This window comes from Balaenoptera borealis, assembly GCF_965194805.1.
Source record: "Balaenoptera borealis genome assembly, chromosome: 5".
In the NCBI taxonomy this organism is placed as follows: Eukaryota; Metazoa; Chordata; class Mammalia; order Artiodactyla; family Balaenopteridae; genus Balaenoptera; species Balaenoptera borealis.
Genome location: NC_138862.1, coordinates 83,154,631 through 83,167,329, shown reverse-complemented (window position 1 = coordinate 83,167,329; position 12,699 = coordinate 83,154,631). Strand labels below are relative to the sequence as shown.

Sequence of the window (12,699 nt, the reverse complement as noted above, 5' to 3'; positions counted from 1 at the left end):
GGGTCTGGGCCCTTTCCCAGCTACTTGTAGGACATGTGGTCAGGGTCCTGGTGGCTCTCAGCCCGGGGGCTGCCCCATTCACTAGAGAGTTCTCTTTAGGGTGGAGCTGGAAGAAGGGATGGCTCTGGTTGCCACGGAGCCGTGATTTGGATGTCCTTCCAGAGAGGGCCACAAGGGGGCCACACGGGTGGCCGGGCAGCTGTCAGCAGGAATGGTGCCAACGAGTGACAGTCATGAGGGAGCGTCTCTCCTTGGGGAGGAAAGAGGGTAGTGCCTTTCCTGGCTGAACAAAAGGCCAAAGCTACCTTACTGGGGTACTGCGCCCCAACCGGGGTGTTGATGAGCGAGCGGTGGTGGCCTCTGCAGACCCTGCATTCCACGGACAGCAGGCTCTGGAGTTTTACGGCTGTCGGGCGGGGGTGGGTGGCTGCTGAATCTGGAGCCTTGTAGGCTTTGGCAGGTGAGAGGGCCCAAGGTAAGAACAAGAGCTGGTGGGCACAGGCATTCTACATAGAAGTGGCTCATTAGGTGTTTATTTTGTTCTATTTAAGAATCTGTTTTATTAAATTAATATAAAAATCTTTGTAAATCTCTATATACATCCGGTCACAGGAGGTTCCAGTATAAACCCATATTAGTTCTACCCCTTCCCTCAAAGGGGGAGCAGGGGTCAAGTGCCCACCCCCATCCAGTCAGGGCAGTGCCGACCTTCCTGCCCTTGGAACGCTTGCTGCAGGTGGGCACTGGGTCAGATTTCAGGTAGGATGAGCCAGGAGAAGCTAGCACCCCAGGTCTGGAAGCGGGGCTGGAGCTCCTGTTTTCTCAAGGCAGAAGGAACAGGAGAGCTGCAGGATCTGGGCCGACAGCCGTGGCCACTGCCATCCCAGGCCACCCCTTGAGGGGATCACTGGCACTTGTCGTCGCTGTCAGAAGGGCTGCCCTCCCGGGGTAGGCCGTGGCGGGAGCGGGGCCCCCAGAGTGCATGCACCTCGGTGGTCTCTGTGTCACTGCTGCTGGTGGCACTGTCTCGGAAGCTGGCAAGGGGCGGCCGGACTTTCACACCCTGTGCTGTGACAGAGCCCTCGATAGCCTTCCGGAGCTGGAAAGGTGAGAGGATCAGATGTGTGGACTCGGAGCTCCCTGCTCAGACTCCTCCCCAGCACTTCCCCAGGTGGCTGGACATAAGCCTCTGAGCCTTTTTGGAAGTGGAAGTGGTCACTATCATCTCACCTCCTTTAGGGTGACAATTCCAATGAGTCTGCCAATACTGGTGACATAAGCATGGTCCACTCCCAGCAGTGAGAAGATGGTGTGAGTCTGTGGGGTGGGGAGAAAACACATTGGACTTGATGTGTGAGGGGACAGCTCTAGATTATAGGCCAGAGGGACCCAGAACAAGGTGGTGGGGAGCAGTAGAAGGGGTGAGGATGGATGGTGAGGAAGGGGACAGAACCACTGGAGGAAAAAGAACAACAGAATGTTTCTGTAACCAAGCCTCAGAAACTTGACAGTGGGAATCTTTATGTTGCTTACATTGATGGAGCAAGGGACAGAGGAAGGCTTCTTTGTCCCACATTAGAAAGGAGGACAGAGGAGAGAACAACTGTTGAAATACGACATCAGATGATTGGCCAGGCACCGGGCTAGGTCTTTCCTACATTAACATTTAATTTCAGTAGTGTCCTGAGAAGTAAGTATGATACCCATTCTACAGGAGAGGCAACATGAGGGTCAGAGCTGAAGTGACTTGCTCAAGGTCATCAGGAAGAAGTGGCCTTGCAGCCACAGCTCACTTTTCATCACATTATAGAAGGAGGAAGCACAGCCCCAGTCGTCCCATGCAGCTGTCCAATTAGTCACGGGCTGAAGTTCCACACGCACCCCACTCCCCCTTAGGGGTATTGGCCCTGAATCCTCTGCCTCTAACTCACCTCTGTGGCTGATACACACTTCCCATTGGCTCTCAGTTGGCTGGCCAGTTTTGGTACCCCTCCAATCTTGGCCTGCAGCGCTCTACATCTCTCAAACAGTTTGCCTTTTCTGGGGCCCAAGTAGCATCCCGGGTCCTTTTGAGATGTAGTTTGCAGTCCAGGGGGACAACAGTCACGCCCATCCTCCCATGTTTTTCTTGCTTCGGGCCCTCACCCCAGGCTTTCGAATGTAATCACCAAGGGTTCAGAAATTGTCTGGCAGTTCCCCTTGTGCTCTAAGTGGATTTTCTTGGGCCAGATGTCTTGAAAAACACTCTACTGACTCAGCAGTTCCTGGAATTTTTGGCCCATCATTTATCGCACTGTTTTGAGTGTACTTGTAAGCCTTTTGGCTTAATATTTGAATCAAAATGGGCATTAATAACCCAGCTTCCTGAGTACCACTTACTCAGAACTCACTGTTATCATCTTAACACTTTAAAAATGTTTTATTATACAGTGCTAAATTCTCCATCTAAGACATGACAGTAATTATAAAAGGAGATAAACAGAAGTTCAGTTTTAGAATACACTTTTCTGTGCTCCTTCCATGCCTATGTCATAACTGTCATGTGGTTAGCAAGTTCCTCCTCATATCTAACTTGAATCCTATGTGCTACAAGTTACCTTTAATTTCTTCATAAGACTTCGGAGGGAAACATATCGTTATAAGGTTTCCTGTTTCAATAATCCCTTAGCCTTGCCTTCTTATCATTTAATAATCCCTCTCATCTTCTCCCAAGGATCCTATTAAATAGTTCCCCTTGATTTTCTGTTCTCCACCATCCTAATCAGAGTGAGCTTCTGGCAGACTATATGCTTTTTAGATTTGCAAACCACTTGTCCCACTAAGCCTTACTGATTGACTTTCTGAACGTCCTGGCCATTCCCCCCAACCTCCTCACCATCCTCACCAGACAGGGCTGCAACATCCTAATGGGTTCTGCTTTCTGCCTCCCTTCCCTCCAGCTTGGCTCTGCCATCCTAAGAGCTTTCCCAAACTTGAGTTAGACCCCAGACTCCCCAGAATGGCCCATTAAGACCCTTCCCAAACTCGCCTCAGCCCGTCTTTCCAGCCTCAGATGCCGCCAGCCACCCCAGCTTCCAGCCTCAGATAATCACTCATCCTTTTCTGAGAACATCCATTTCTTCCACGCTTCAGCCCTTCCCTCACGACACCATCTTTTAAAGTCTCCTGTTGTTCACCTCTCAGTATAAGTAGTAGCAGTAATTCCTAACATATATCGAATACCTACTATGTGCTGGGCACTGTTCTAAGTGCTTCACATGTTATCAACTTTAATCCTCAGAAAAACCTATGTTGGCACAACGATCCCATTTTACAGAGAAGGAAAGTGAGGCACAGAGGCTACGAAATGTGACAAGGTTTCGGGTTCAGCCCGCTGGCACTCTAGCTTCCCCCCTCCACCCACTGATGCTCTGCAGGCGGCCCTGAATGAATGAGGCACTCTGATGGTACGGGGACGTCCAGTTGCACAGGTTCCTAAATAGTCTCCAGTGTACTCCTCTCCCCTCTGCATGTTCCTTTCCTGGACTTCACTGGGCTACTACTTACTGACTCCTCAGGCCTACAAGGACATTTTGAATTCTCATCTTGTATGTTCTTATCACTTTCAGTTCTTTGTACTTTTGTTAGTTGGTTCCTCAAAGGCTTCATTTCGTCCTCTGAGTTTTAAGTTTGCAACAAACACCTACTTTGTTCTTTTTCATTTTCATTTAATTAGACACCAGGGAGCCCATTGGAGGGCCCATACTTCTTGGGCTTGGGAACAGTGAATTGACAGGGAGAGGGTCAGTTTCGCCTTCCGAAAGAATCCTGGGATTGGGGCCAGGAAATCTGGCCTCTGGGCCTGACTCTGCTATATTGACTCGGGCAAGTAACCTCCTCACTGCCTCAGCCTCCCTGTGTATTAAAATGGTTAAATCCACAGGCTTTTGGGTCAGACCATCTTGGATTCCAGGCCTAGTTCTGCTACTTACTAGCTGTGTGATCTTGGGCAACCTGCTTAACCTCTCTGAATCTCAATGTCCTCATAAAAACTAGAATAGAAAAACCAGAATATCACAATACCCATCTTACAAGGTGGTTGTGAGGATTAAATTAAACATGTGAAGAGCTTAGCCCACTGCCTGGCATGTAGCAGGCACTAAAAAAAACACGTCACCATTATCATCATCATCGTGTGATGTCTGAGGATTAAGTAAGGTGATGGAAATGCTTTAGAGGTCTTAGGAAGAAAGGCTTTAAATAAAAGCCATATGTATTATTCACAGGCCTATCTTCTTTTTTTCTTGCAATTGCACTGCAGTTCCCCACTCATTTTGATCCGAGGTCTTTACCCAAAGGCTTATACGTTCCTTTATTACCTTTTGCTTTTTTGTTTTTGTCCCCTGTTCTTCCTGCCCTGCTTGTCTGCACTAGGCTGGCTCTTGGGCACAGTTTGTGTCTAAGCTAGCTGCCCAAGCTGCAGACCTTGGGAAAATTTCTCCCCTTCCCCCGTCTAATGTGCTTACAGGCTTGCACGTTAAATCTGTCAACAATTTAGCTAAACCCCCCTGGTTTTTGCCCAAGCGGCCTGCTGGGTGTGCCTGTACCCCCTGCCTTCGCTTAGAGGCCTGAAGGTGCCCAATGATGCCGGCTGCGCCATTCTGGGGGGGCCCGAGGCAGTTCTGTGAAAAGAGCCCCCGCCCTCTGTTAGCGTCAGCCTCACCCACTGCCAACCTGTCTGCACTCCAGTTTTCTCTGCATTTATGCAGGCCATTGTGCCCTTCTGCTGAGCTATCTTCCTGTGTCTCTACCAGTTTTCCTTTGGCCTACACTGAGTCAGACTTTCTGGGGTCTGACATTCCAAGCCCCCCACTAGGCACTTCTCATCTTTGTTTATCTCTTCTCTGCAGTGTCCCCAATCCTACTTGGATGTTTGTTCGCTTGTTTATTAGATTTTCTTATCCTGCCTATTTCTCACCCATTTTTTTCAGTGTGGGTGTATCAGCCTTGTCAGGCGCTGGCAGCCTCCTGCCTAGCTCTGACTCTAGAGGGTCAGAGGCCTTCTGGCTTCCACCCAGCTCCAGCCCTGTCTTTGTTGCCGCTTTGGTCCAGAGTTCCCTGGGGGCAAGGCTGAGCAGAAGAAAAATGATGCTTGGCTTCACCATAGGCAGGAAGAGGCTAAGGGGCCCTGCTCCTGGCCTCCCATCGTTTGGAGCAATGTGTTTGAAAAACGTCTCAGCACAGAGCCCACTCTCTGCTGTCTCTTTTTTCCCCACTGGCTTGAGTCCAAACTTGTGGGAGGACTTAGCTCCCCACCCTGTGCTCCTGAGAGCCCAGGCGGCCCTGGGCCTCTGGCCCTACCTTGTGCAAAGAGGTCCGCTCCACCAGCTGGAAGGGGGCAGGGTCAATTTTGCAGTCACTGAAGTTGACAGGTTCATCTAGTTGCTGCTCCTCCCACTCCAGAATCTGAGGGGACAAGACTAGGAGGGTTAGGGAGAAAGTGCCAACAGCTGCTCTCACCTCCTTGAAAGTTGGCCTGCCCTTTTTCCTACCCCATGGTCCCTCCCATGGGGACAGCAGCCAATATGATGACTGAACACACTCAGGAAGAAGAGTCCAGAGTCCAGTCACACCTTACCTCCTCAGGGGTCATCTCGCCTTCCAGGTCCGAGTCACTCTAGGAGAGGGGAAGGAAGGTTGGCAGCTAGGGGCTTGGGGGAGGTGGTGTATCTCACCAGCTCAGGGGAAGCTTACCCTGCCTAGACCCCGGCCCTCCCTGTCTAGTGCTCCTGAGCTGCAGGAAGAAAGGGAGCACTTACCGCCAGGGAAATTCGGACCCGCTTCGGCTTGCGCTTGTCACATGTTTCCGACTTCTCCAACTTTGTTAGCGCCAAACCAGAGAGAAGAGGAGTGGATGTTATAGGGAGGAGGGAGGTGAGGGAAAGTGGTGGGGCTGGGAGGAAGGGCACAATGCAGGGACAGCTGATATCCAGGAGGGCAGAAGGGCAGAGAGAGTGGAGGCAGGCACTGCAGGGTTAACGGACAGGTGGTCTCAGCGTCAGAGAGAGAGCTGGAGAGAAAGAGCCAGATGGAGAGGCTCTAACCACTCACCTCTGAAGCAGGCTCGGGGGGCGGACTGCCACAGAAGAGGCTTCTGAGGGCGATGCCTGCCTGCTCCATGTTCCCTGTGTTCCCAAACACAAGGCCCTGAGGGCAATGTCATCCTTGCTGGAGAGGACCAGGAGAGGTGAGGAGGGCAAGGGGAGAGGCATCCTGGTTCTGCTCCTGGCCCATCTGGGCAGCCTCTTAGCTGGGATGTGCTCCAGTAAAAAGGTTGGGCAGGGACCCTAGTGCGTCTCCGGGGCTGGTCTCTGGCTCCATCGTGCTAGCAGATGGGCTCACCTGTGGGACTCTCCTTGAGGTTCATGGTGTTGCTGGGCCCCCTCTTGAGAGCAGGCTTCAGGGGCTTGTGAGTCTCCCCCCGTGCTGCAGGGAAGCCCGAGTCTTCTGTGTTCACCTGCACAGGCAGGAAGGGGTTGGGGAGCCCATGGCCTCAGACCACCTCTAAGTCGCCCTCCCAAACAGTCTACACAATGACATTTAGGAAGTCTGGGTGCCCCTGCCATGGGGCTTTTCCCCTCACCTGGAAGAGGAGGGAGGTCTCAGGGCTGGGGGGACTCTCCTGATCGGAGGGTGAAGAGGTCCGGGCAGCTCGATGCTCCTGCATGTACTGCCGCCGGCGGGCTGGGCTCAGCTGAGCCCCCAGCAATGCCACCACCTGTGAGCACTCGATGGAGCCCAGGAGGATCATGGACTCTGGATAGAGCAGGTGGGAGGACTCAGGAGCTGGGGGTGAGGCCCTCCTACCCCCCTGACCTTCTCTCACACCCAGTGTGGGGCCTTGGACACAGACCACACTCCCTAGGGAAACCCTGGCTGGGTTTGCTAGCTTACTGCCTTTGGAACCAAGGAGACTGGTCCTGAGCTCCTGCCCCTCCCCCTTCCTGAGCAGCGACCCGGGCAGATGACCCTAGCACCTGGGCCCCCTCCTGGTCTCACCAGCTCACCAGGGGACTCTACTAGGGCCAGCACGCGGCCCTTGGTCCTGTGCAGTGCCAACCGCAGGTCCCGGAAGGTGCAGCTGAGGGCCACGTGGGGAACATCCCGCACCATGATGTCCTCCACTCGCACCCGGTACTGCCTGAGGGCAGAGAGAGGCACGTGGTTTGCCGTCAGCATGGGGAGGGTAGCCCGGGCCGTGAGGGTATCCCAGGGCCGTGAGGAAGGCCCCAGAGCCTATGGGGACAAGGGCTAAGGGCCGAGGTGTACCTACTGCCTTCGTTCTGATCGGGTGGGTCAGCCACAGCTCCCCCAGGGAGTGGACAAGGGCAGCTCTGGCCAGGAGGGAGCAGGGTGGCTGGTCTCCCAGCCTCACTGGCTGAAGACCTTGCTGGAGGTGGGTGGGAGGGAGTCCTAGGGTGCCTTCTGCCCCTCAACCGCTCCCCCCTCGTCACCCAGTCCTCCATACTGGTGGCGGCCCCAGCCCAGCTCAGGCAGATAGGGCAGTTTCTTGATTCGGATGATGCTGTCATAGAGCGAGGGCTGTAGGCTCTGGGCAACGGCGTTGGCCAGGATGACGGCGATCATAACAGGCAGGATGTGGGCGATCTGGCCTGTGAGCTCGAACACGATCACGGCCGTGGACACTGTGTGTGTCACTGCTCCTGCCAGCGCAGCTGCCCCTGGGGACAGCCACCCTCAGTCTCCTCAGGGTGCCCAGGCCCCAGATGACCCCACCCCCCAGTCCTGTAGGGACCCTCTGGGCTGCCCAGTACAATCCTGGGGAGTGGGCTTCTGCAGCCGAGAGAAGCCTGGTTTCTGCCAGCAGGGGGCGCCAGAGCCTCTGGCCCTGTGGCCCAGCCAGGGGTTTTCCAAGACAGACAGGGACCTGGAGCACTCACCCACCACTGCATAGCCTCCGGGCACGATCCGGTAAGTGCTGCCATCTGTGTGAATCCCGTCTGGGAACCAGGCAGCCATGCTTTCGCCCACCAGACGCCCAAATGCTGCTCCTTCAGGGAGGGGGGTGGGAATTGAAACAGGTAGTGGAGGGGGTGGGCAGGGACACTAGGAAGAGAGAGGGTCAGAGGGTAGGGGAGGGGGCCGGTGGGTCATTCAGTGCAGGGGGCTGCCCTGCGGGGGTGGGGGCGGGGGCTGGACCAAAACCCGCTCCCAGGCAGACGGGGGACAGCCAGGGGGCGGCCAGAGGGTGCAGGCTGGGAGAACCGCAGCTGAGGACTCACCAATGACAAAGACAGGCATGAAGGCCCCGCAGGGCACTGGGATGGTGGTGGCCAGTGCAGACATCCAGAACTGCAGGTAGGAGGTCGTTCAAACAGGTAGAGGCGCCTCCTGGCCCCAGGCAGCTCCCAGCTCCACCCCAGAAGCCTACCTTGCTTATCAGTCAGGCACAAACTTCCCAGCTATCTTGGAATCCCCCAGAGGTGAAGGAAAGGAGGACTCAGGAACCAGGTGGCTTGGGTTCAAATCCTCACCCTGCCATCTAGCTGTGTGACTTTGGGCCAGTTACTTAACCTCTTTGTGCCTCGACTTTCCATCTTTAAAACAGGGGTACTAATAGTACCTTTCTCACAGCATTGTTGTGAGGCTTAAAGGAGTTAACATACGGAAAGCGCTTAGAACAGTGCCCCACACCTAGTAAGTCTACGTTGGCTATACATATGTAAGGAGCCCCACCTTCATGAGAATGAAGATGACCAGGGTGAGGAAGACGTTGGCGCGTGGTGGGTTCCAGGCCTGTGAGGTTCCAGGTGGCTCAAGCTCCTCCATCAGGCCCTGGCGGACCCACGTCCGGTTGTCAAACAGGGTGACCAGTGTCTCTTTCTGTGAGAGCTGTAGGTGAACAGGGTGCCTCAGGCTGGGGGACAGACAGGATGAAGGGAAGGGGCCCACAGGAGAGCAGGGACTGTTGGCTTTAGAAGGGATGCATCCCAAGGGAAAGTACAAGTTCCTGTTCTGCCTGGGGTTACCTGTCCGGCCATGAACTGTCCAAAGCCAGGGGGGAAGGTCAGAGTAGAGATGAGCAGGGTCACCAGAGCCGGGAAGAGCAGGCGTCTAGAGATGTAGATTTCATAGCATCAAATACTCACTACAGACTAGTGATAGGCTTGGGTGCCCTCACATACCTCAGGGCTGCGGTCACAGCAGGGCCTTGGCTCTTACATAAAAGCACACAGTTCTGAAAGAAGGCCCCCTTTGCTGTTCATGATACGATGTCTCTGAGGGTGATGGCCATCCAGGGTTATAATGAACCCAAATGCCTTTCTGTTGGCTCCTGACTCCCTAAGTGGGTAGCACCAGCAGAAAATTCATCCCCCCAGCCCTCTCTGGACACCTCTAAGCCGTGACGCCTCCCCTTACCCTCAAGTTTCTTCTGCCTCTGTCTGTTTCTCTGAGGTGACTTAACAGTGAAGGTCACACAACATATACTCCAATAAAGAGGTTAAAAAAAAAAAGTGAAGGTCAGTGTTGGGGGAAGCCGGGGTCACTCATGAAGTTGACCGAAGGTGCCAAAGGGAGCAGGTTCAGTCAGTTGCCCCTTCCCTGAATGACGTCAGTCCCAACAGAAGTCATGTCTCAGGCCTCCCCACTCCCAATCCTCAGGGTCACAACTGAGAGAGCTGTGCGCCATGAAGGAAGAACTAAGACTCAAACATTCTCCAGCGAGCACTGCTATCTGGGCCAGGCCAAGGGCCTACAGGAAGCCTTAGCCTTTGATCCAAAATGCCCTCTGCCACTGACTAAAAATCCAAAAGTGCCAGTTTTCAGGCAATTCAAATAAAAGTCAAAATGTTCAATCAGTCTGGAAAACACCATTGAGTGCCTATTTTTGACTGGGCCACTATCTGCCGTCTCACCTGTCACCCCCCTTCCCCCAGGCCATGGCCCTCACACAACCCAAAGTGCCCCAGAATCAACTCACTTCTTCATGAGGAAACGGTTGATGGTCTTCTGCTTCCTCATCACCTGGACAATCTTGCGGTTCAGGTAGACAAAGAGCGCTCCCCCGAAGCCACTTGCAATACTGGAGAGGGAACAAGCACCTGGGTGAAAGGAGGTCTCCCCTCTCTTACCTCCTCCTCCCTGACCCACCTCAGCTCCCTCAGCTCCTCACCCAATGACAGCAAAGGCCGGCAGCTCCTGGAGGTCGAAGGGGAAGTCAAGCCGGAACCGGGTTTTGAAGAGAGCTGTAATGGTCTCTGAAGGGAAGCAGAGTAGCAGAGGGAGGTGGCTGTAGCCTCGGAGGTCCCCACCTGAGCCATTTCAGGGCTCCTCTCATGCCCCAGGTCCCCCACCTTCATCACGGTTCCAGACTGCCAAGACCCGGAAGATGAAGGCACTGAAGGTGGCGGCAAAGAAGCCCCGCCAGTAGTTCCGCACAGCGAAGAAGGTAGAGGTGACCTCGATGCTGAAGAGCACACCTGCGGGGGCGGGGTGTAGGCAAGGAGAGCGCCCCTTGAGGCCTGGGCCTGGCCTATCGGCTCAGACCCAAGGTCAGGGCTGGGGCTGACCTGACTGCCCACCTCCAATGGGTGCCGCAAAGCAGCAGCCCACTCCCACGGCACAGGCGGCGGCCAGCATCTCTGTGTTCCGGGATTCGTTCTGGCGAGAGCGGTGGAAAGGGGAGTCGGCGTCAGTGTGGGCTCAGCAGCCCATCCCTCCCCTCTGCCTTCCCCCAAGGTCCCCCTTACCTCATAGATGCCCCCGAACAGGGAGAGGAACTTGCTGAGGAGAGCAGCACACATGCTTGCGATATGCACAAAAGGGCCCTGGGAGGTGGGGGCAGGTGGTGAGTGGGGAAGGGGCACACCCTGACCTTGGCCTGGCTTCTTCCTCCACCTGATGGACTCCTTTATTCCCCAACCTGCACTTACCTCTTTGCCAAGGGGCATCCCACTGCCGAGGGCACAGGTCAGCCCGATGACCTTAGCTACGAAGGTCTTGAGGGTGAGGTATTCCTTGAGCACCACTCCCCGCAAGATGGTCTTCATCTCGGGGATGCCGGACCCTGGAGAGGCACAATCCCAGGAGAGTCATTTGATGTGCCTGTTTCAGGAGGTCCCATCTCCACCCTCTCTTTCTCTTCTATTGTACCGACAGCCTGAGGAGCCAGGATCTGTGTGAATCCGGCAGAGAAAGTGATGAGGACGACGGGGTAGGTGACCCAGGCCAGATACTGGAGTAAGAGGTTAGTGTTCAAGCCCCGGGACATCCACTGCTGAGCTGTGGGGAGAGGATGTGCCATTGGAGGTCCGAAGCGCACACCCAGTGCCCGCCTGGCCACTGGACATACTGGTGTGACAAGCTGTCCCAGGGAATATCCCACAGAGCCCAGGCACAAGGGGTAGGGGAGGGGGCTAGAGGGCACGCACGGAGACGAAGGTCACTATAGGTAAGAGGGTCATTTGGACAGGGGTGGCAAGAAGTTGTGGCCTATGTGAGTGGCAGTGATTATGCCTGAAGATGGGGCAGTCAGGCTGGCCGGGGGAAGTGGTCAATGGACAAGTGCGGCACAGAGGAGGCAGGTTGGTTCTCCCTAGCCCTTCCCCACCAGCCCTTGTCCTCACCCTGCAGACAGGCAGCGATGGCATAGTCCATGGCCCAGCTGACCAGTGCCATGAGGAGCCCCAGCAGGACCAGGAAGATCCAGTCTTCACAACCCTGGACACTAGGAACTTATGGCAGTGTACAGTACAGACTGGGAGCAGGGAAGGGAAGGAGGGGAGGCTGGCACCAAAGTGCTCCTACTCCTGTCCCCCCTCCCCCACAGGCAGCTCTAATGGTCTTGGACCCCCTCAGCACAGCACAGCCAAGTCCCCTGCCCCAACCCAGGGCTCACTACGGCATCGGGTGCAACGGCTCTGTCCGTATTCCAGAAGCTCTGGGGCAGCCCGAGGGGAAGGTGGACCCCTCCAGGGCTCGGGCCCTCCTAGACGGATCCGAGCAGCTTCCTCTTTGGCAAAGGCCCCAAGGTCCTGAGTATACCGGCCATACATCTGAGCAATAGGAAGATGGGGGTCAGCGGACATGGGCCCAGTGGGGATGCAGGGAGGGCTCCTGGGGCCTCAACTCCCCTTCTCCCAGTCCCCACATTATATACCCCTTCTTGAACCCACACTTCCCACTTGGGCTTAGGGTGTGGGAACAATGCACACTGCAGATCGTGGGGGCTGTCCTGGCTGGAGTGATGGGGACAGCCAAGGTACAGGGACACAGCTCTGGGGGTGGCTGAATAATCGGTCCCCTTCTCACAAGCCTGGGAAGGCGCGGAGCACTGAGGAGGAGTGGGAGGGAAGGCCCCAGAGGAGAAAAAGATGGAAAAACCTACAGCAGTCTGCAAGTGGGAAGAGGGAAGGTCAGAGAATAGGGGATGGTCAAGGGCATATGGGTAACAATAAGGGCCTCATGGAACCGGGGGCAGCTGAGTTGGGCCTAGGAACAGGCGGGGCCCCAATCCTTATCACGTTCCTGCTGGGCCTCTGGCCTGGAACCGACTCAGCTGCACCCTCGCACCCACCCTAATCCCCTTGTCCCCATTCTCACCCCACCCCCCACCAGCCTGCCAGCCCAGCTGGGAGTGGAAAGCCTCTCTGGGTGGGGAGAGAGTGCTTGGTGGCCTCAGGCCCCATTCTGGAGCTG

General features: G+C 55.3%; 1 protein-coding gene across 3 annotated transcripts in view; it reads right to left on the bottom strand.

The window, feature by feature from the left end:
* Positions 1-531: 531 nt before the first annotated feature.
* Positions 532-12,699, bottom strand: part of CLCN2 (chloride voltage-gated channel 2) — a 13,515-nt gene continuing 1,347 nt past the window's right edge. The window contains exons 1-23 of one of the 3 annotated variants that reach the window (XM_082393948.1): positions 11,900-12,038; positions 11,628-11,758; positions 11,155-11,283; positions 10,935-11,068; positions 10,752-10,829; positions 10,584-10,662; positions 10,356-10,481; positions 10,175-10,259; positions 9,983-10,084; positions 9,030-9,114; positions 8,737-8,892; positions 8,283-8,352; positions 7,941-8,051; positions 7,508-7,721; positions 7,047-7,180; positions 6,623-6,795; positions 6,382-6,496; positions 6,092-6,164; positions 5,799-5,871; positions 5,618-5,656; positions 5,341-5,445; positions 1,231-1,317; positions 532-1,099 (exon numbers count right to left, since the gene is read on the bottom strand). In XM_082393948.1, the coding sequence (XP_082250074.1) occupies positions 905-1,099; positions 1,231-1,317; positions 5,341-5,445; positions 5,618-5,656; positions 5,799-5,871; positions 6,092-6,164; positions 6,382-6,496; positions 6,623-6,795; positions 7,047-7,180; positions 7,508-7,721; positions 7,941-8,051; positions 8,283-8,352; positions 8,737-8,892; positions 9,030-9,114; positions 9,983-10,084; positions 10,175-10,259; positions 10,356-10,481; positions 10,584-10,662; positions 10,752-10,829; positions 10,935-11,068; positions 11,155-11,283; positions 11,628-11,679 (2,415 nt within the window). In that variant the 5' untranslated portion in view covers positions 11,680-11,758; positions 11,900-12,038 and the 3' untranslated portion in view covers positions 532-904. Of the gene's footprint in view, positions 1,100-1,230; positions 1,318-5,340; positions 5,446-5,617; positions 5,657-5,798; positions 5,872-6,091; positions 6,165-6,381; positions 6,497-6,622; positions 6,796-7,046; positions 7,181-7,507; positions 7,722-7,940; positions 8,052-8,282; positions 8,353-8,736; positions 8,893-9,029; positions 9,115-9,982; positions 10,085-10,174; positions 10,260-10,355; positions 10,482-10,583; positions 10,663-10,751; positions 10,830-10,934; positions 11,069-11,154; positions 11,284-11,627; positions 11,759-11,899; positions 12,057-12,699 lie in introns of those variants that run through there. The other 2 variants (XM_082393946.1, XM_082393947.1) reach the window with 2 other exon arrangements.